Below are 22,638 nucleotides of genomic sequence, written 5' to 3'. Positions count from 1 at the left end.
GTAAAAATACATACGAGGTTCCTGAGCAGGTTCATGCACTGGCAGTTCTGTAGCCGGAGTACCAGGCTGAGCATCCTAATGCTCCTGTACACGTCTGCCGGTCCCTATACCCTGACTCTGCTCCGAGAAGCCACTGACTGCTGGTTTGCAGCTGCGGTAGAAATGCCAGGCAGAATCTACATAACACACACATTATAATGAAACTTGGATGTCTTGTAATATTTTAAACATTCAAACAAAAGTTTTTTTTAAGCGATACAGTACATTTATGTTGTTTGTTAACTATATCCATTATTATTGCACAATATGCCAATAAGACATCGTACAAAGAATTAAAGAAAGCAAGCTGAGCATCTCATCTGTTCTGTGTGATTTTGGTAACAGGAGATGACGTCAGAAATTGTTTTTTCAGAGTGTTGCAAATTAAAACAAAGACAGTGGATTCTACCCAGGTGCTTTTGTCAATGTCTTAGGACATTTTTTGTCGGATTTATCGAGGTAAACTGGATTCCTAATGTAATGTGACCACTGCAAGACAGGAAATAAGTAGTTTGTGCAGTCTTTTCACGGGGGCTCTGCAGTTAGGAACTTTCTTCAGAAGCTACGCAACTGTTGCGGTGCTTCCTTTGTTACTTGCACAGGTCTGTGAGATAGAGATAGTTTGATGTACGATGGCTGTTTATAATTTTAAAGATCTCTTTCTAGTCAGAAGAATGTTTGATAGTAGCTTATTTTTCGTATCCACAAACAATGCGACCAACGCCAAGGCTCATGGATGCAATAACGGGGCCCTCATGGACAGATTCGGGGTTCTTATCCAGGGTCTACTAGCAATTGTTGCCTTCAGTACTTTGATGTGTAAGTATGAAAGAAACAAAGACGAACACGTTTCACTATATTAACGGTTATCGTTTCATTTGAGTGAATTTTATGTGTTTTATAATATTGGTTTATTCCTGTGTTTTTGTTAAGAGTGGATATTGTCAATTAACTTGTATTGTTTGTGGCACTTCATTGTTTACATCTAGTGCTGCTATAAACAATGCAGGACCGCGTGGTATGCACAGGACTGCGTTGTTATGAAGTAGTTTATGATTTGAAAACCTGGAATTTGTGATGACCCAGTAGTATTAACAATTGTTAAAAAATTCAAATTAAACTAGTAAGTTGAGATATACAATGATACACGTATCATTGTATATTCTAGAAAATAACTTAGAGCATAGGCATAACGCCAAGACCCCTTTCCAATAATTGGCAGCGTTAATACTACTAGGTAGGCTAGAAACGCAGCTTTTTCCAGAGGGAAGGGCTGTTTTAAAAAATAAATAAATAAATAAATAAACATTCAGGGGAGACCAATCATGCTCCGAGGGTGCCATTCCAATCTGAGTTATTACAAAACAGTAAATACTTTTAGGACCTGTAAAAATGGTTAATTGGTACAAAAAAGACTTAAGAAAGACCTCTAATGCCTTTGTGGAATGTATACAGTGACTGTGATTACAGCAATTACGTATACTATAACTGGATACAATGGAAAGACAGAAATCTGTTGTACTGTGTAATGTGGTAATTGGTGTGTAGCCTCACAGTGTGACCAGCTGACTATCTTGTTTTCAGTAATGTGACCTTTTTCAAATGCTCAGTCATCACATGGTTTAGAAAGAAAATGTTTCAATATCTTCATTATGTTAACAGTAAATAAAAAAAATGTTATATTATAGGATGCCTTTAATTTTAATTTATGAAAGACTCATGTGAACATAAGGCAATACTTCTGCTCTGTAACAAGCATGGCTTTTTTTGTGCAGTGCTTAAGAAACCTTTGCTGGCAAGCTCCACTATAGGTACTGTGTTTGCATCCCAATCTCAGTATATGCTTGTCCTGTCAATTTTATTTATTTTTAAAGAATACTAGTTCCGTTTTGATTTCTTGAATGTCAAAGTGAAATGAAAATTGCAATTATTTCTGTATGATGGTGGGCCTTTTGTCTTTCATTATTCAACAGTTTTATTGAGTCCATAAGTGGGATTTACACAGGCTCAAATAGCTCTTTTTTTAAGTGTAATGAGGCGTGACAGACTGGATACAACATGACAACACTCCATTAACTTGCTGCTCCTCATTAGTCCCTATATTGTGGGGAATTATTACTGGACTCTGCCACTGTTGATACACAGCATGTCGTTTCCCATTAGCAGTGAAATAATGCACATCATTGTAATTGTATTAGTATGGTTTCATAGGGTAGGTCTTGTTATCACCAGAAGATATAATCATTTCTGTATTTATGAAGTACACACAGTATAGATCTCAGGATTGCAGGCAAAAAAAGGTTAATGTTGATCAGACATAAATAAGTGCTATTTTATTCATATTTAAAACTTATTAGTATTTTTGTATATCGGTATATTTATGGGTCTATAATCTAGACAATCGTAGGTATCGTAAAACTTCAATTAAATGCTTCCAGTGTTTATTTTCACAGTATTTGCCAGCAGACCCAGCGCATATTGGAGACCAGTGATTATTTGAGACCGGCGTTTTATATTAGATCACTAGCTTCACATGCTTCATGCGATCATTGAGAAGCCGCTAACACACAACCTTGTAGCAACATCATAACTCAATTTAAACATTTCAGCAACTTTGTTAAAAAGTTGTTTGTCAGTGGGAACTAAGTAACAGTTTAGTTTTATAACAAAATTACATTGTATTGTACACCCTCAAGTATAAAGCAAAAGTATTATTACATGCAATATTTATATGCACTGTCTAACAAGGATACGGTATGCAAAACATTGGAAAATGAACAAACGGAAGTACAAATTTGTATTTAAAAATTGAATTAGATCTACCATTGTTAATAATAATAATAATAATAATAATAATAATAATAATAATAATAATAATAATAATAATAATAATAATAAAAATAATAATAATAAAAATAATAACAGTTAAATCCACTAAAAGAAAAAGCCCTTTAGATATCAGAACACAGGTGTGTAGGCTATGCTTATAGCATAATAATAATAATAATAATACAAACTTGTAAAAATGTTTTGAAAATGAATAAAAGCAATAAGTACCATTATCAAAAATAATTTATTGTTTAATCTCAAACTTACGTTAAAACAAAATACGTTAAAATACACCAAGAGGTGTGTATCTGACCTACTTTCAGCACGCTTAAAATTCTCAACTTTTAATAACGTAATAACTACATTAAACAAATATGCATTACATGCAGGCCTACCTTTACATTACATTTTCTATTATTATTTATTAATCCTGAGAGTCACTTTCATCGCTGTCACTTATTAGCAGTTTATTACTCTGAAGCTCCTCCTCATCTTGCTCAGCTTCAATGGCAATGACAGAGACCCGGCGTTTATTTACAATATTTGCCAGCATGTCCGGCGATAATTTGAGACCTGGCAATTATTTGAAGTTTTACGGTAATCCTTGAGATGGCGACCTCTGCAAAGTTACTGATTAGAGAGAAGATAAATATTGAACTAGTTTGCATCTGAAGGTTTCAAAGCAAGACTGATGAAATCAATATGCACAAATACAGGTCTACGTTTGAGTGAGATTGCTTTAATGGCCCTGGGATTTGTTGAAAAACTGATTTATAGATGCATGTTTCTGTAATTAGTGCTACATTATTAGCTACAATCCATTACAGGGCGTAAACTATGATAAGACACATGTGATCTCCATATTGCTCTTCAGCGTCCTCTACTTACATTGGTGCATAATTGGAGCTCACATTGAGGTAGAAAAATAAATAAATGAGCTCTGGTAAAAGCTATATTAATGAAGCATTAGAACAGGTAAACAAACAGCACAGTCCATTTAATGTATAATTGAATGGGGCTATATCATTATGTTCAAGTATAAAAAATCTGCTGTGACTGGCTGCTGAGTAAATAGTTATACAATATAATGTATGCATAGCGCAATTTGACGGGAGTGGCCGACAATTTGTGAGATCCTGCCATGTTCAAAACTATGCAGCTAGCACAAAACCAGTTTTGCAAGGCACAAAATAACGCTTTTAAAAAGCAAGCCTTAACTCCGCGCACATCACTCCAGCACTCACTCATCCATGAAGTGAAATGCAGGCGCTCTCCGAGGTACTACAACAATGGAAAACACCCAGCGATCATACAAGGTTCCGTCCACATCTATATAATGATTATATTCAAAAGAACAATTGTGATAGCAGCAACACTAGTGTTGATACATGTTTAAAAAATAAACAGGGAAGCTGCAATCATGATTGTTCTTTCAGACCGAAAGAAAACTAGTCACTTTCTCAAGCACGCTTTCTTGGTGCTGAAAGAATAACACCCAAAACAGAATCAAGAGTACAGCCCGGTATCTTAGACTAGTACATACCGTCGGTATGTAACATAGGACGAGCCGGCAGATACTAGCAACTACCTGTATAATACAGGAAAGCTTTACTTTAATAGACACACACAGCAGTATATCAACCCTAGATCGATCAAGCAACAGTTTGCACCTCCTTAACTTGCATTCACATAGATTTGAATATCAAAGACACTGCTTATACAGTAGTAGGCTAGGCTACTGATTACTAGATTGGTAAATTGTCTGCGTTTTGAATGTAAAATTACGAAAGGTGCTCCTTTCTTATTCTACTGCATGTTCAGCCCATTTTATTTAAGTTGAATTAATTGCCCCCCAGGTTTGTCAAGCAATTATATATATATATATATATATATATATATATATATATATATATATATAATAATAATATGCCATAAAAAAGGTGATTCCAGCTGGATTATTAATATTATTAATTGTTGTTTTTTTGTTATTAATGTGTATGTATTTTCTTATAACAGATGCCCGTATCCAGGGTGACTTACAGTTCTTGCAAAAAAACACTCCAGACAGGGAGCAATAGCGGTTTGATAAGCAGGATCACAGCTAATACTGAGAGAGGAGGAAAAAAACGATGGTACTGTAACAGAGAACAAGAAAGTAATTAGAATAGGTAATGTGTACTCATATTTGTGTGACACCTGTCAAAGTTATGGAGACAGAAGTAGAGAAATCATAAACTCACTTCCAGCAAACAGCACAGCATAGATATATCTGTTTGAATTACGTAGAATCCGCGATGGCCCTTTAAATATGTAGCTTATTAGCCATATTAGCTAATGCCTGTGGTAATGATAAACATTAGATTCAAATGTGTGCATGTGCGCAAATGTCATATGCTTAAGTACAAACATATTTGAATTGCTCCGAAGGCCAAATTTGAATGAAAATGACTAAGTTTTGCAATAAGTGTGACAGGCTTGCAATGCGCAGAATGTTTCCGTTCCATTCCATTGTCGTATAGTATTTCAATTCTGCACATTCATGCGTAGCTCTTGTGCATTTCTGCTGTATTGGTAATGAATGCGCAGGCGGCTTTGCGAGGCACAAACACATTTACGAATTGAGCAAAAACCTGCTGTTTTCCAACTTTGTGCAACTGTTTTGTGTGCTTGTATACAACTTATTTTTTATATCTTTTATACTTTTTAAACTATTAAGCTTTTTGTCCTTTTTTTGTCCATCTTCATTCACTTTAATGGGACTTTATTCAACATTCTAAAGCTCCCCATTGTTTAAAAACTCCCAGACTTCCAAAATTCTATTTACTGTAAACGATGTAACTTTTGACACAAATCAGCTACTTTGACCACTTTCCCAACAAGTAAGGCAAAAAGTTAAAAAAGAGTAAATCTTTCTCTACTTCTCTGCTATTCCAATCTGAAATCAGTTTTAAAAAAATGATTATTTCAAATGCATTTAACTCAGGTTTATGCTATGCTCTGTTGACTTGTGTGTCCCCCTGGGGGCAGAGGTGCTCCGAGGGAAGGGGTTCCCCCTTCTCCGGCCAGTGGGTCTTTCTTCCCACTGATCCCCCTCCAGCCCAGAGAGGACTTCATGAACATCCTGCTGTCATCCAAATATGTTGTGATTTTAAGTGTGAGGGAGACCCTCCTATAGTGCCCTCAGCAGGGGGATTCTTTAACAGTGTAGTTATGTCTGATGAAATGTGTGATCTAACTGCCCCACAATCCAAATTAATAAGGTTGATATAGTAGCCTATCAAAGTAATCAGACCCATTATTTTACTAAATTTAACTTTGACTGTATGTAACTGCTTTGCTTTATAAAGTAAAACTTTTTAAACTTCTTCCACTACCACAAAAATACATTTAAAGAGCTAAAGCAAGCCCCACAACTTTACTTGTAAAGTTACTGTCTAGTTTTATTGAATTGTTTTACCCATACAGTATTTGATTACATTTAATCCAGGCTAATATGAAATTGAATGCGATTAAAAAGATATATAATTTATATTTTAGTTTATGTAAAAAAAAAAAAAAAAATGCAGTGTCGCATCCTCTACATAAAATCAGAAGATATTGATATCATTGCAATTCAATTTTATTTCAGTAAAAAGGTTCAGAGAACCCAAAGGGGAGAGACGGCCATGGAGAATTTGGTAAGTACAGTATTTGTCACAATTAACAAACTTTGACAGATTACTTTTAACTATCGCCACAGTTTAACAGACAGGCAAAGGAAGACATGATAAAGATTTGTATAACGAATGGTTAACTGAAGTTAATGAACGCTACCTGTATGAACTACAGAACCTGTGATTTGAATCAAATCTGCTGCTGCTGTTTCAACTATGATACTATAAATGGCACAGGCAATAGCAGACCAAGGAATAATTCACATGGGTAGCTCTACTTGTGATTTCCCCCCCCCCCCCCCAAAATGTTTCTTGAATGTGAAAAATAATCCACTTTTAACATCAGTGTTTTTAAAATTAAATATTTGTTTCTTCTCAGGTTTTACGACACTTCTAAGCAGGCTATTGGTGCCCTTTTTATCCACTTTGCAAACGTGTTCCTGTCAAACCTTGCAGAGGAGGACCCATGTTCTCTGTAAGTGTATTCACAGAGGGTGACGTCTCACTGGTAATAGTGCAGATGTGGAAAAAATACAAGTTATGGAGACTATCAGAATACTGGGATTTATGGAGGTGCCTCTCCAGCAGACTGTGATTATATTTTTACTTTTATATTGTACAGCTATGGCCAAAAGTTTTGCGTCGCCTAGAATTTTAGGATTGAGACAGTAAAAAAAAAAAAATGAAAACTGCAAAATTATATTGTAAAAAGTCTACCAGAAGCCATAGTAGTACAATATTTCATGTTAGATTTTAAAATGCCACATTTTTTTTTCAATTTGTCAGTGTTTCGTTAAGTACTATGGGAAACTGCAAAGCAGTATGTAATTCAGTATGTTAACGTAACATTCAGCAGGTTTCATTCGACTCTATGAAGCACAATTAGTTAATTCTATGGGTTAATGCAAATCTTTTGGCTGTAGCTGTACAGTCGATGTAGGTCTTGGTGATTTATTTTTTTATGATTCTGTTAAGTCCAGTTTTTGATTTACAGACACAAAGTCTGTTTTTATTTCAGATATTTGACTGCTTGAAATGTATTTTCTGGCAAAGATGACTGTTTGAAAAAGATCTCATGCAAAGATAACCAATGCATGAGTGAGGTCTGCAATAAAGAACACACATTCAACTGTAGAGTAGCGTTTGTCCTTTCTTTAAATGGACGTTTGAAGGGGTACTGGATTTACTTTACTCCTAAAAGATTTTTGACTGCAACACGATACAAATGATATGTTTTTCCTGCCAATGCAACATTTAAGAATATTTGAACATTTGTTTAAATTTAATAAGAATAAAGTTCATCCCAGTGCTATTTACAGTTGACAAATGTACTTAATTTAATTAAAGATGGGGACAGTTTCTAAAGTTAAAGTTTACCCACCAGCTATCAAGAAATATATATTCTACGTAATATTACTGTTTATACGTTTATCTGTTATGTGTTTTGACTGCTTTATTTCCAGATACTTGATGAACTTCCTGCTGGATGCTACTCTGGGAATGCTGCTGATCTGGGCTGGAGTGAAAGCTATCTCCTGTGTCGTGGAGTATAAGCAGTTCACACTGCTAACCTTTGGGGAATATGGTAAGAGGAAAATACCTTTTGCTTTAGATAAAGTAATAAACATAGTGTGAAGTGTATCAATAAACAGTCTGTAATCGGTAGCTGTGTCACATGTTCAGTGTTTTACATGGACCACCAGAGGGCACTGTGTGCTAAATGTTAATTGGACATTACAGTATATACAGCTAAAATTTGAGAATTGAGACATTGTAATTTTAAAAAAACAAACAAACAAAAAAAAAACTATATGAACACAATTTAGACATTTTTATGTAACATCATGTAATCAAAGAATCTTCAAAACAATATCGCAAGTGTCTACTGGAAGCCATAATAGTAGTACAGTATTTCATGTTAGATTTCAAGATGTCATATTTTTCCATTTGTCAGGTTTTCATTAAGTATGTTGGAAAACTGCAAAGTGGTATGTAACATTACTCCAGGATTATGGGACACGACCACAAGCATGTAAGCATATATATATATATATATGCAAGAGATAACAGAGTCAAACAGCTTGGTATAATAATGCAAGGGCAGATGGATTGAGAATCAGCAGTATTCTGGGTTTGTTTGTTTTTTTCTTGCCAAGAATAAGATTATACAGCAGCAGTGCTCTAATCTAAGCACAGATATCTGACAAAAGATATCTGATAAAGACTGAAACACAGCTTCCACGTTTACCAATTTTGTGTTGTACTGGCTTTTCTACATAACAAGACTAAGTGGGATATTTTGGCACATACATCATGGCACTGAGATTTTCCATTGCAGACCTTTCCCACGGAACTCAAACCACATTAAATCAATATTATTCTTTTGTGTCTAAGAAGTAGTCCACTGGCAAAGGTTATTGCAAATATCTTAACAGCTTAATTCATCTGAGAAATGACATATAAAGGTGAATAATTTGGGCATGGTTAAGCAAGATTCATTTTAAGTCTCTTAATTCAGTTCTCATATAGCATTATAAAGGGCTATTTGGCTTGTGCTCTGGATACTGAGACGAGAGATTCTGGTTTGTATGCGTCTTAATTCAGGATCCTGACGTAGTACGATTTTTACCACTGGGACGCCTGCTAAAAAAAAATGGGTTAAATGATCAATGAGGAATGGGATTATCGTTCACTTAAGATATCCTGGGTAAAGAGGCATACTTAATCACAGTTTTATATTTAAAGGAAATAAGCTGGCTAACAGTTTAATGAAAACCATTGATCTTTATGTATGAATATTAACTTTGTAATGGTAAAAGTAGAGTATTTGATCATGTAGTGATAAATGGTGTTTCTTAATCCAATGTACTGTGCTGAATAAGTAGGAAACAGTCCTCTGCTTTGCAGGCAAGCCCTTATGTATGCTTCAATACAATGCTAAAACATGCAAATTGTAGCATAACCAGGTGTTTTAGATGGTAACTGGTGCTGCATTCAGTGTAGTTTATGTGGTGTAGGGTAAAAGTTAAAGGTTTGTATATTTGTTGCTAATTAGACATGCAAACTGTCCAAAAAATGGTTAAGGTTTGTGTGATTACACCATTACAATGTAATGGAAATACTCACTCAATGTCTACGTACAGTATCAAAATGCTGTTGGTTTAACTTTGGTCTATTTCACTTAGTCAGCCAGTGTGCTTCTTTTCTAGCCTTACTCTCATTTAACACCAGTAGATGTTCCTTAGTGTCAGAACTTTCCATTAGCATAAAGAATCACTTTGCTCAGTGAGTATTATAGTAGACAAGAATGTTCAGCACATCTGGAATATGCACATAAGTACACGGTAGCAAGCCAAATTGCAAGTGGCTGATGTGTACAAATCACTATGTTGTGCGTTGTACCTTTTGTTTATGTAATATCGAATGACAAAAGCTTTTTTTTTTTAACCTGAGGTTTTTTTAATTTTTTTTATAAATGAAACTACAGTTTCTACAATGTAACAAATAGTGAAATACATAATTTCAATAATGGCAGTAAACTGTGTCCAACACAGAAAATATAGTAATGAATTAACATTACAAAACTGTATTACCATTTAGGTATTCGTATAGCTTGTGCACTTGTTTTGTTTAACTGTCACATAGCAACAGAGGTTATTGGTCAGGTCAAAGATCAATGTGAAACAATGCCTGTTCATTTTCATTTGCTATTTCATCTTTTGACGTTAATGTTTTTTGACTTGCATGTCATTGACTTTCCATTACAGAACACAGCTCTGAATGTAATAACTTTGGTTGCTAGGCACCCTGCTATCAACATGTGGCATTACAGGTCCATAGTACAACAGTAGTTTCAGTGTGAGAAACAGTTAGTGTTTTACTCTATTATATTCTATTCTATTATATAGCTCACTGGATCCATGTGGAATATATTTTATTTAAATCAAGAATTAACCCCTATTTAAGTTTTTAAACCCCATCGAAATTACTGTTTTTAAGGCATCTTAAACCAGCTATTTCCAGACACTTATTATACGAATTATGGACCCCAAAGATGGGGATTTGTTCTAGATGTCAAATAACACCGTGTAACAATTTTTTATTTTTTTTTGGTTCCTGGGTATTAAGTGTTATTTCCTAATTGCTTATGCCTCAAAAGTATAGAAAATGGCTATTATTCCCCACAAACTTTGCTTTTGTGACCAGGACAGTGATATTTTAAAATTTACCTATTTCCAATGAGAAAATGGGCGAATTTGTGTCTTTTCGTTCACATAAAGTCAGAAAAAAACAACATATGAATCCAAATTAACATGTATTTATACTAAAGTAATACAAAAATGACTACAAAAGATTTAGAAGTGAGTAGTTTTTCGGGATTTACGATTATACTGTAAATCACTTTCACGAATCAGCCCCCAAATGTAGTCTCCCATCATGTTCTCGTTATACTGTCCTTGGTAGCGGCGTTCAAAGTCCAGTATATCCTGGTGGAAGCGCTCGCCTTGCTCCTCCAAGTACGCTCCCATGTTCTCCTTGAATTTATCAAGATGAGCATCAAGGATATGGACTTTGAGGGACATCCTACAGCCCATTGTGCCGTAGTTCTTCACCAGAGTCTCAACCAGCTCCACATAGTTTTCGGCCTTGTGATTGCCCAGGAAGCCCCGAACCACTGCGACAAAGCTGTTCCAAGCCGCTTTCTCCTTACTAGTGAGCTTCTTGGGGAATTCATTGCACTCCAGGATCTTCTTTATCTGTGGTCCGACGAAGACACCGGCTTTGACCTTTGCCTCAGACAGCTTAGGGAAGAAGTCTTGAAGGTACTTGAAGGCTGCCGACTCCTTATCTAGAGCTCTGACAAATTGTTTCATAAGGCCCAATTTGATGTGCAGCAGTGGCATCAGCACCTTCCGGGGGTCCCAATCGTACTCATCATACTTCAAGGCGTCCAGCAAGGTCTTGACGCTGTTGTAATCCTCTTTGAGGTGCACCGAGTGAGCCAGGGGAAGAGACGGGTACTTGTTACCATTATGGAGCAGCATGGCTTTGAGGCTCCTGGATGAGCTGTCAATCAAGGACAGTATAATGAGAACATAATGGGAGACTACATTTGGGGGCTGATTCGTGAAAGTGATTTACAGTATAATTGTAAATCTCAAAAAACTACTCTCTTCTAAATCTTGTGTAGTCATTTTTGTATTACTTTAGTATAAATACATGTTAATTTGGATTCATATGTTGTTTTTTTCTGACTTTATGGGAGCGAAAAGACACAAATTTGCCCGTTTTCTCATTGGAAATAGGTAAATTTCAAAATATCACTCCTGGTCACAAAAGCAAAGTTTGTGGGGAATAGTAGCCATTTTCTATACTTTTGAGGCATAAGCAATTAGGAAATAACATTTACTACCCAGGAACAAAAATTGTGTTACATAGTGTAATTAATATTTTCAGACTCAAGGTGTTCTAAAACTATTTCTCCTTTAGTTTGTACAATAGTCAGAGGAATGCTGTCATCATATTATATTGCTTTAATTGGACATAGCCTTCGTTGTGAACATGACATGACAATAAGATTTAAGCAGGTCTGTACAAGCTTAAACTGAATGTCTACTTTAGTACAAGATTGCCTCCACCGCTAAAATATCTGGAAGTAGCAGTAATGGTAGCATGGTTTTACACTAGCTTCCATTTAAAATTGCATGCCAGTTGTCTCTGTGATGGATCAGTAGGGCAGGTAAATTTAAAAAGCAAGAAATTCACACAAGGGGTGTAAAAACACACAAATGGCTAGGAATTTGTAGTCCTTTCATTATGTTCTTGCAATTATTGTGGAATACAGAGCAAAGAGACTGTAAGGCGAAGTGGGTCCTAAATGTGGAGCCTCGAGGCCAAACCTTTGATTTCAAAATGATGGAAACAAAAAGAAAGCCTTCATCCCAGGATTTTTCCCTAAATACCAGTGACATCACTAGCACAACATGGTTTCCACACCCAAAATGCAGTAATCCTGTTATAAACACAGTGATCTGATTTATACAAGTCTAAGTAACTGTTTAGCTGTGAATGTGTCAGGGATGAGATTGTGTAACTAAGCAGCATTGCATGGTTGTTTGTTTGGGACCACCAGAAGAACAGAACACTATCAACTCTTCAAATCAAGTATTATTATTATTATTATTATTATTATTATTTATTTCTTAGCAGACGCCCTTATCCAGGGCGACTTAAAATTGTTACAAGATATCACATTATACATTATTTCACATTATACAGATATCACATTATTTTATTTTTTTTACATACAATTACCCATTTATACAGCTGGGTTTTTACTGGAGCAATCTAGGTAAAGTACCTTGCTCAAGGGTACAGCAGCAGTGCCCCCCACCTGGGATTGAACCCATGACCCTCCGGTCAAGAGTCCAGAGCCCTAACCACTACTCCACACCGCTGCCCATCACCATTATCACCAAGTACCTTGATTTAAAATGACAACATAATCTCCTTTCACAATGCCTGATGGTAGAATTATTTCTAATAAAAAATAATAATAAAACCAGTATAAATATCTGGAGACCCATCAGTATTCTGAGATGAGATTACTGATGTCTATTTTCTGAAGTAAAGTTTGTGAATTTTCACAATTGGGAGGAAATGCTGACTGTCAGTAAGAAATGTTTAAATGGTCAGAACAAGAAGCAACACTTCTACCCTTTATATCTTCATCAGTCTATAATACTGGTTAACACAGTAACCAATATTATAGACTGGTGAAGATCTTTCAGCTAATTGGAGCACACACTTTGCCTGCTGTATTCCACAACATATTGCAGAGAAACCCAATATATTATATATGAATATGCATCCCTCACATCTGAGCATCTGTATTAATTCAACAGGTGACCCTCCTCAGGCTGCCGCATGGATTGGACAGTGTGCTCTGTACATGCTTATCATGGTCTTTGAGAAAACTGTGATAAGTCTTGTTCTTCTTATTCCTGGTTGGACCAAAGTAAGTAAGGGCGTTTAGCCTTTTGATGTTTACTACTTTTAAAATGTGTTTTTTTTTTTTTTTTTAATGTGAGCAGGTACAGTTGGTTAACTGTAAAATAATGCTAAACAAATAAATATTTTTCAAAGTATTGACATAAAGCTATGGATGACATGTTTTGGACATATGCTTGATGTGAGTACTCCTTTTAGCATACACTGTTGGTTAGAAAATTGACTGCTACAAATCCAGTCCCAAAGAGCAAGATCGAGGGGGGGGGGATCTTCTGTAGAATAGCGTGTTGGATATAAACATGTCAAATACTTGGGGAATGCATCAAAATATAGAGCATGTCTGTGCTTAAGAGGCCTAAATGTGATCCCCCCCATTGCTGACAGACATGTATGTTCACATGTGGAATGAGACGATCCTTTTTTCAAGAGACGAGCACTGAGGAGTAAAAGTTACCCTTTGCAGTAAGAATCTTTGAAAATCACCCCTTGCAGAATTATATGGTGGATATCAAAACTAACTAAACTATTTAACACAGATGCATACAGTTATTATATATTGATGTTGAGAGGTTTTATCAAATCATAAGGAAAATTAATGCCTCTTCACTACTTGTAGCATTTCAAATATGACAAACCAACCCCAGCAGTTTTTTGGAAATGTTGCTGCTAGGCTAGCTAATTGATTACTACAGTACTTTACTAAATAGAAGGGACATTTTTCTCTGTTTATATTTTTAGTATTTACAAACATGTATTCAGCATTGGCCTGACCTGCGTTTTTGATGTTGTACTTTACAAAAATGTATTGATCGTAAATTGAGAGATGGAAATTGTTGAAATAAATTAATACAAATTATTATGTTAAGAATTTAGGAAACTAGTTAAATAAGACATTTTGTCTGATTTGTGTCTTGTTTCACTTTATAGGGCTGATCCTTTTGTGGCCATTTTTGCACATGTGGAATGTTTTGGACAAAGACATTTTATATATATATATATACACTTTTAGTATATTGACTGCAAACAATGAGTATGATACTGAAAAATTGGCAGTGATTTTTTTCATGTAGTGACCTGTTAACTTAGTTGGCCATAACTGAAGAAAGTTATGTCCCAGCTGGCCCATTGCATGGAACGGTATTCCTCAGTATAAAGTGTTTTTGCAACAGATGTTGATATGTCCTTGAAAGTTATACCAGCATAAGGCTTTGCCCTACATAAATGGCACGATAGACAATTATCAGATTTGCAGCTTCAACTATACAGTAACTTTCTTGACTTATATATATTTTTTTTGAACATGTAATGCTAATATTTTTTTAGCAACCTGTTCCAAATGTGGTCAATAAAACCCTAAGGATATTTGCATCTCTACATGTTTTGTATGAAAAGGAAACTAAATAGAAACCCTAAACTGTAATTGCAGTTAGAATGTCCCTAATACATTACCATAAGCTTGAATTACAGGCTTGTACTGTAAAACAGAGAAGGGGTTTTAGCTATGTGCCCTCAGTGTCTGGAGAACTGTTTGTGACAAAGCCAATAACCAACAAAATTCTTCTGTGTTCCAGCTTCAAGAAGTTCTGCTGGATTCCATCCCAAATCCACAGCTGGAGCTGGTGCTGGTGATGCTGATTGTGCCTTTCATAGTCAACGTGAGTAAAGGTAGTAATATCTTCAGGATAGTGTTAGTCCTGGTAGCTGTACAATAGGGATTGGATAATCTGTCCCAAATGAGCTCCCATCAACAGCTGCCTTTCTTATATAGGTGTCTTCATTACAGGTTTCATGGAAATACAAGTACAGCAGAGAAAGGTGCAATATATATGTGTGTTTATAAAAAAAAAGTTGTCTTTTGGGGGAAAATAAATAACTAAAACAACTTTTTTTCCATTTGAAAGTAGGAAGTAAATATCAACATGAAAAAGGGTAAGATAAGAAATTTGAAGGGTAAAAGTTCAAAAGAAGATGCCAGTTAAATGCAGTACATTTCAACTGACCAATGAACACAAGGGTATGGGCAAGTGGCTTTCACTGTATTTAACAAAGGGATAAAATAGTAATGTAAAAATATAGCCCATTAATTTATACTCCCTTCATAGTCTTTTCTACTACTATTGTATAGCTGTATAAATGGGAAGGAAAATTCAATGTCAAACCTAAATGTGAATTGTTTTTCATTTCCCTAACATCTTCATTACTACAATAGCTTATATCTGTCTTCCGGAAGTTTGTGAAAACAAGTTAATTAATTTACTGTGTACAGGGTGTATAAGAGCACAGACAGTTTAATATATTTTTTCAATTTTGTTCTAGGCAATTATGTTTTGGGTTGTGGACAGCTTATTGATGCGAAAATATAAAAACAAGACAACCCCAGAGAGTCCAGAAAGCAGTAAATCTGTAGAGGTTTCAACAAGGATAGTCGCTGAAGAGTCACAGGTGAGAGTCTGACCAGCTACCCGGGAAACTCGTCTATTCAGAACGAGCCCTGAAATGTTTGTTCTGTCTGGTTACCATAACAGCAATCCTTTTGAGTCTGATGCAGACAGACAATATTCTCTAAATTTAACTGGGCATTTGAGAGAAACGGGGCTTGTCTTGGGTTACTCCAAACCATCAACTGAAACTAATGTGTATATTGTGTTGCTGTGGTTTCTTTCTCAATCTTACTGGTTCTCTTCCTAAGTATTGCATTTTTATTGAAGTTTAAGCTAAGTACGGTATTTATATTTTCTAAAACTAAAATCCATGAAGTTGAATGCAAGTGTGTATTCTTTTGAAATAACCTATGCCTGATCCTGTCAACACAAATTAACTATATAACCTTTAACATTATTGAATCATTAACTTGTGTGAACCAAATGAATGCTATTTGTTTGAACTGTGACTGCAACACTGTATTGTACATACGTTATAGTTCAAATCAGTATCTATAGGTCATGGTCACGGCAGCAAGGCAAAGTGCATTTAAAATATATATGTTCTGCAATAATATCTTTCCTTGGTAGATCACAGTTGCAAGTGATTTGGCCTAAGATTTGTAAGGACACCACATGTGTTCCCATTTATGTCTTTTCATAAATTGGTAAGGGAAGTACAGCCATGGTCAGAAATGTTGCATCTCCGAGAATTTTAGGATTGAGACATAATAAAAAATAAACTATATGAACATTTATTTAGAAATGTATTTTACATCATGTAATCAAATAAACTACAAAATGATATCACAAAAGTCTGCTGGAAGCAATAATAGTAGTACAGTATTTCATGTTAGATTTCGAAATGCCAATTTATCAGTTTTTCGTTAAGTATATGGGAAAACTGCAAAGCGGTATGTAATTCAATATGTTAGTGTAACATTATCCGGCAGGTTTCATTCAGGTTTATGAAGCCAAATTCGTTAATTCTATAGGGTGATGTAAAACATTTGGACATTGCTGTATATGGCTTCAGTCTTTGTGTTCAGTCTTGGGACGTGTAGATTAGGCCTTGCTTTCAAAAAAAGAAAAATCCGGTATTGAAAAATGTGCAACGTATTGTCTAGTAGCAGTTGTATGTACCAACAGCAGAGAAGGGTGACTAATACAGTGAGCATAGTGGAGTTCCTTAAGGAGTGGGCTACACTGTAGGGTTTGTTGTGTTATGAGAAGCTTGTGGTGCTGGCATGGTACTAATGGTCTCATGAGTCACAACCTTTACCTGCTGAACCTAATAAAGTATGCAAGTAATCACACTGTTAACATAACTGCTTAGCTATAAAGCTTCAAATCTCATGAGATGTCTTGCTACAACAGACCAATTTTTCCGGGGCACCCGGTGGGCCATGAAATCTTCTCAGGCTGTGTGCACACAATTTCTTGTGGGGCATGTCTAACGACACTAAACCACAATACAGTACGACATTTGCTCTATGCGTCACAAAGTGAATAAAAAAAAAATAATATATTACAAAGATAACTAATATTTAATATCTGTACAATGTTGCTTTTTTAAATGTTAACACATTTCTCATGAGTTGTGTTTTAAGTTAAGGGTGATAATGCAAAATAACTTTATATATGGTGTGAGACAGCAGGGAGGGGGTTAAAACCTCTCTGCAGTAAAAACATGTGCGGAATGCACATTTGTCTTGATTTATTTGATTTGTTAATTGTTTTATTATTAATTATCCCCTGCACCTGGTAGCCATTGTTAAATTAGTACCAGGTGCAGGGTATTTAAGAGAGGCAGCTAGTTTGCTCAGGGCTGCTGAGTAGAAGGAGGCAGAAAGAGGTACTCTGCTTCCCAGCAGTCGTGAGGTAAAGTGTGGTGTATTAAACCTGTGTGTTTTATTTTCTGTTTGGTGGGGAAACAGCTTAGCTGTCCCACGCGTAGTCAGGTTGTTCCTGTTTGTTTAGTTAGTGCTCGTAAAGAGCTAGGTGTTTGTTTATTTTGGTGTTTATTTTGGTGTTTATTAAAAATAGCGCACCAGCGCTTAAAAATCCATTTCTTTTGTGCTGGATCAAATTTTTAAAGGGGCAACGAACCCGCGAGTGGGTGAGTTCATTTACAATGGGTATATTCTATACCCGTTTTTTTTTTTTTTTTTTACAGTACAAAAAAAAATCATTATTGTAGTACAAACATAATTCCTAATAATTCTTTCACTACAGTCCTCTGAGTAAAGGAGCTTGTTTTTCCAGTCCCTTGTCAAGTCCAGTGGATTTAATGATTCTTTTCACACCTGTTATGTTAATCCAGAGCTACATGAAATGCATGCTGTTGAGTTTGTGTCCAGCACAGGAAATGGCTCTTCCAGGCTGCAACCTTCTAGCTGATGGATTCATGACCCGATAGAGACAGATGTTTAGCTACCGAGGCCAAGAAAGACTGAGTCAGAAAGATCCATTGTCTCTACCATTTATAGGGAATATTTCCTCTGGAACATGACCCTAAATAATCAGGCTGCGTGAAATAATTTTATTCCATATCATTGTTTGAAGGTGGGGGAATTCCTCTCTGTTGTAGTAATGGAAACTCTTGGTGATTTGATTTAGCGTCTTTCTATTGCAGTAGGTTTACACTAGTAGTTCTAAGAGCTGTAACAGACTGATCCCAGCATTTCTTGGCTTAATTTGCAATGTGCACAGTAGCATACATCTCTGCCATAACACAAGGAAGTTTGGGATTGTCCTGGAATTAAAGTAATCTTTGCGTATGTGTGTATATGTATTTTCTTAAGTCTACTATCATCAAATGAATAAAAAAAAAAAGATTTTACATTGACGAGTCAAAGCTCTAAGCCCTTATTCACATTGTGTTGACTGTAAATGAGTTTGAGATGAGAAACGATACGGTATATAAAATGTAATCGAAGTGGAGAATTCACGTAATCATCATAATTGTTTTGTTTACTTTTTACTCCCTCCCTGCTGGAGATGTATATTCTGTCGACCTGGGACAGAGGAAGCGTCTGTGTGTGTGTGTGTGTGTGTGTGTGTGTGTGTGTGCATGTCACACCTCAAAGTTTTAAATATATTTATATTCTGTTGTGTTGAAACTGGATAAGGAAATTCTTTAGCACACATGATTGATTGAGTTTTGTAACTTGGGGGTGTAAGAACTGTCTGTCAGTTTTTTCCGATTGCAACACGATTTTATTGAGATTATTAGAATCTGAATATATGGGGTGTATTTTACACTTGCACATGTGGTGGAAGATCTCCTTTTCTAATACTTTTTAAATATATTTTGTGTTTATATAAATCACATTTTTATTTTTTAATACAAATATGGTGATCTTCATGGTTGGGTGTTTAATTACATCATGTTTTCTATTTGGATTATTAGTTTGAAGGCATTCGCTATAATGATGACACACAGTGTAAATGGGATAAATAGTGGGTTCATTCTCTTGCTGCATGCCTATCCTCCTCTGTTCTGGAGAGTTTCCAAGGACTAATAAATCATTTCATTTATTGAGAGGAATACAAGTGACCTTTTAAAATTTATTTTTTTATGACACTGGTAGGGATTAAGTTTATTTCCAAGTGAAGTAATCAGTAAATTCACTTCAGAAGTTTTTACACATGGGAAAGTGTTGGATAATGGATTTTACAGCCACTGTGCTGTAACACAAAGTATGTGGTTTATTCCACTGATTCAGAGGCACTGATGATGATTTCATTCGTTTTGATGTAAAGTATGTTTTATTATTTATTGAAATTAATGACATGCTCAGATAAGGCCTGAAGTTTTGTTCAATGTTAAAATGTAGGCTCAAAAAAGCTACTATTTGGCCTGAACATGTTCTAAATACAAATATTTCCTTGTTTTTAATTTTATATAACACTTAATTTACAGGCTTTCACACCCTATTCATTTTCCATATGATAGTCAAGATACATTTATTTACTTTGTGAAAAAGGACCTAAAATGGTGCTGTATACTTTTGATCACTGTGACAACCAAACTTTGACTACGATGGTAGACCACACTGCATGCCCATACTAAGGGGGAGGGGGAGGGGGAGGGGGAGGGGGAGGGGGAGGGGGAGGGGAGGGGGAGGGGGAGGGGAGGGGGAGGGGGAGGGGAGGGGAAGGGGGGGGGGGAGGGGGAGGGGGAGGGGGAGGGGGGGAGGGGGAGGGGAGGGGGAGGGGGAGGGGGAGGGGGGGGGGGGGGGGGGGAGTCCCTGAATAATAATTTACTTCATAAACTTTCTTTTTTGTGTTGGTTCAGGCTCTTGGATATATGGTAACATGATCATCCATTTAGGTCTTCGTAATTGTTTCTGAAATGTAAACATTCATTTTATTTTTATTGTTTGACTTCAAATACCCAATGACCTTTTTTTTTTTTTTTTTTTTTTACCGGACACAATCGCTGTCTGAAAGGTTTAGGTCTTTTTCGTTTTGGTGTCTCTCACCACTAATAGCTGATTCTTTTCTTCAAGGTTAAACGAGTCTAAAGAGACTCCTAACTAACCTCCTCATTTATCCTTTGGAAGCTGTAATGAGAAGTTTTGATGTTGCCTTTTAAGATGCATTTTATCTTTAAGGGATTTGTTTTTAAATAGAAATGGAGATTTCAGGTTTTTTTTTTTTTTTTTTTTCTAAATAACTGTTCTAATGTTAGACGTATGATCATGGAGATTTAGAATATGCAGTCTAGCATGGTGACATGGAAAATTTAAATGCAGTCAAGTTTCCTTTTATTTTAATTTTTACTTCTCAGGCAACTTGAGCCTTACTTTACCAAATCTGCTATCATTTTGGCATTCAAAATATAATTTGGTACTTTAATTGTATAATGGCAATTATTTTTAGTTTTACAAGTTATTCTACAGTTATTCTTTTTTTTTTTTTTTTTTTTAGCAATCATGTTATAGGTACTGAATTCTTGTGTGCCGCAATACATAACCATAAACCGCTTTAAATATGTTTACAAATGAATTGGACTATCAAATGTCATTTGTATCTCCTTCGTTGTTGTAGGTGCTGTTGGCTGCTGGAAATGACACTGACCCATCAGAGAGTGAACACGAAGGAGACGTCATACAAGATCCCAGCAAGATAAAGATAATGGACTCGTCTTACTGTCAACAGGTGTAGATGCAATCCCCTCCAGCAAGGAGAGAACAGCCTTTTGAATGCTGTTTCAACACTCCAAACAATGTCTAATGTCCCTCTTGATTCCCTGACATTATACTTAGTATGATTGGTAGTTAAGCTTAAGTACACATTTTGCTGTGACTGAAGAACATACAGTATTAAACATAGGCCTTCCATGTTCTGAGCAACAACTATATGTAAAACTTAAGTCTGTATTTTACATAGCATTATGTGAATTTGTTATTATATACTGTGAATTCAGTCTAGACACGTGACTTATTTTTCAGATGCAGACCATGAACCTTCTACTGTGACTTGAACCTCTCTGGTGGATTTATGCAGGTTGACAGTACAATTTTCATTGGTGTGCTCTGCCAAGTTAGCTCCAAGTTTGCCAATTAGTAATAACAGGTTGAAATGGGAGTCTTATTTTTACCTGAATGTTAACAAACAAAAAGAATACTGTGTGTTTCAGCTAATGAAAGCCAAAGCACTGTATAGAACACTTATCAAATGATTTTGTACATTCTTGTTCATTTTCTATTAAATGACTATTTTGTTGCAATAAAAAATATTTCATATATTTTTAACCTTTTCATAAACTGAAAACATATAGTTTATATTTTGAAAGTATCGAGTAAATCAAGAAAGTTTAAATTTACCTCCCTTACTGTAAAGCACAATAATTTGAGTTTTCATCACAGACACAACCACGAACAGACAATCTATTCTGAATAGATTGGAGCACAGTATTACAGTGTTAATGTTATCTGTAGTAGCCACAATCAAATTACATTTTTGTGTACACATGCATATATTTTTACATTGCTGTTGGAAACATTATGGAAAATACATTTCGAACGGTTTATTCTGATAAAAAAAAAAAAAAAAAAATTATGTATGTAGTGTCTTTTTTTTGTTGTTATTCCCAAGTGCCAGTTCTTTATGATGGATTACATTGAAACTGATAATAATCAGCATTGTGAAATAACCTGTCGTCTTGTTTTTGTTTGTTGTTTTGACTGCATTCTAGTAATTGAGCATCCCATGTGAGTGTGTGCATGATTAGATTGCCCGTGTTTCTGTGACCACACCAGTATGACTGACAGCAGTCCTGCTAGTGCAGGGGTGCACAAATCTGATCCTCTAGGTCCAGAGCACTCCTGAACTTTGTTCCACCTATACATGAAGTTATTTAACTTTTCAGGTCTTTATGTTAATTGTTTAATGATACCTGTAATAAGCCTGTTGATCCCTATCTTAGAATTTTATCTGTAAAACAGCTTTATCAACTATATCATATAAAGGTGTTTTGTTTAGTTTCTTGAGAGATTTGATAGATTAAAACCATGTTGCAACCAAAAGGCTTTGTATGAGGTGCATTGTGTATTGTAGGTAAATTGCTCTGTAACAAAGAAGCAAATGTCTAGTTTTTTTTTTTGTTTTTTTTCACAACTAACGTATTCAGTTGTCATGAATGTGACCGCTGTATTTTAGCTTCAGGCATTCAACAT

General features: G+C 35.5%; 1 protein-coding gene across 1 annotated transcript; it reads left to right on the top strand.

Annotated features, from left to right (window-relative positions):
• The first annotated feature begins 357 nt into the window (after nucleotides 1–357).
• Nucleotides 358–22,515, top strand: LOC117414958 (store-operated calcium entry regulator STIMATE-like). Its single transcript, XM_059027292.1, has 8 exons — nucleotides 358–858; nucleotides 6,497–6,545; nucleotides 6,901–6,996; nucleotides 7,985–8,106; nucleotides 13,427–13,539; nucleotides 15,104–15,187; nucleotides 15,849–15,974; nucleotides 21,008–22,515. Exons 1-8 carry the CDS (start codon nucleotides 672–674, stop codon nucleotides 21,122–21,124), a joined length of 894 nt encoding a protein of 297 aa, XP_058883275.1. The 5' UTR covers nucleotides 358–671; the 3' UTR covers nucleotides 21,125–22,515.
• Nucleotides 22,516–22,638: the final 123 nt, after the last annotated feature.

Source organism: Acipenser ruthenus, chromosome 7, assembly GCF_902713425.1.
Source record: "Acipenser ruthenus chromosome 7, fAciRut3.2 maternal haplotype, whole genome shotgun sequence".
Lineage (NCBI taxonomy): Eukaryota > Metazoa > Chordata > Actinopteri > Acipenseriformes > Acipenseridae > Acipenser > Acipenser ruthenus.
The sequence above is the reverse complement of the archived record's forward strand: the minus strand, read 5'-3'. Positions and strand labels throughout refer to the sequence as shown.

What these genes read in the sequence shown, in the direction of transcription:
- LOC117414958 (XM_059027292.1), top strand. Translation starts at nt 672, where the DNA reads ATGGCTGTTTATAATTTTAAAGATCTCTTTCTAGTCAGAAGAATGTTT. An exon ending in GCTAACCTTTGGGGAATATG is followed by an intron (nt 8,107 to 13,426) that starts GTAAGAGGAAAA and finishes TTAATTCAACAG; the next exon opens with GTGACCCTCCTCAGGCTGCC. An exon ending in TTGTGCCTTTCATAGTCAAC is followed by an intron (nt 15,188 to 15,848) that starts GTGAGTAAAGGT and finishes ATTTTGTTCTAG; the next exon opens with GCAATTATGTTTTGGGTTGT.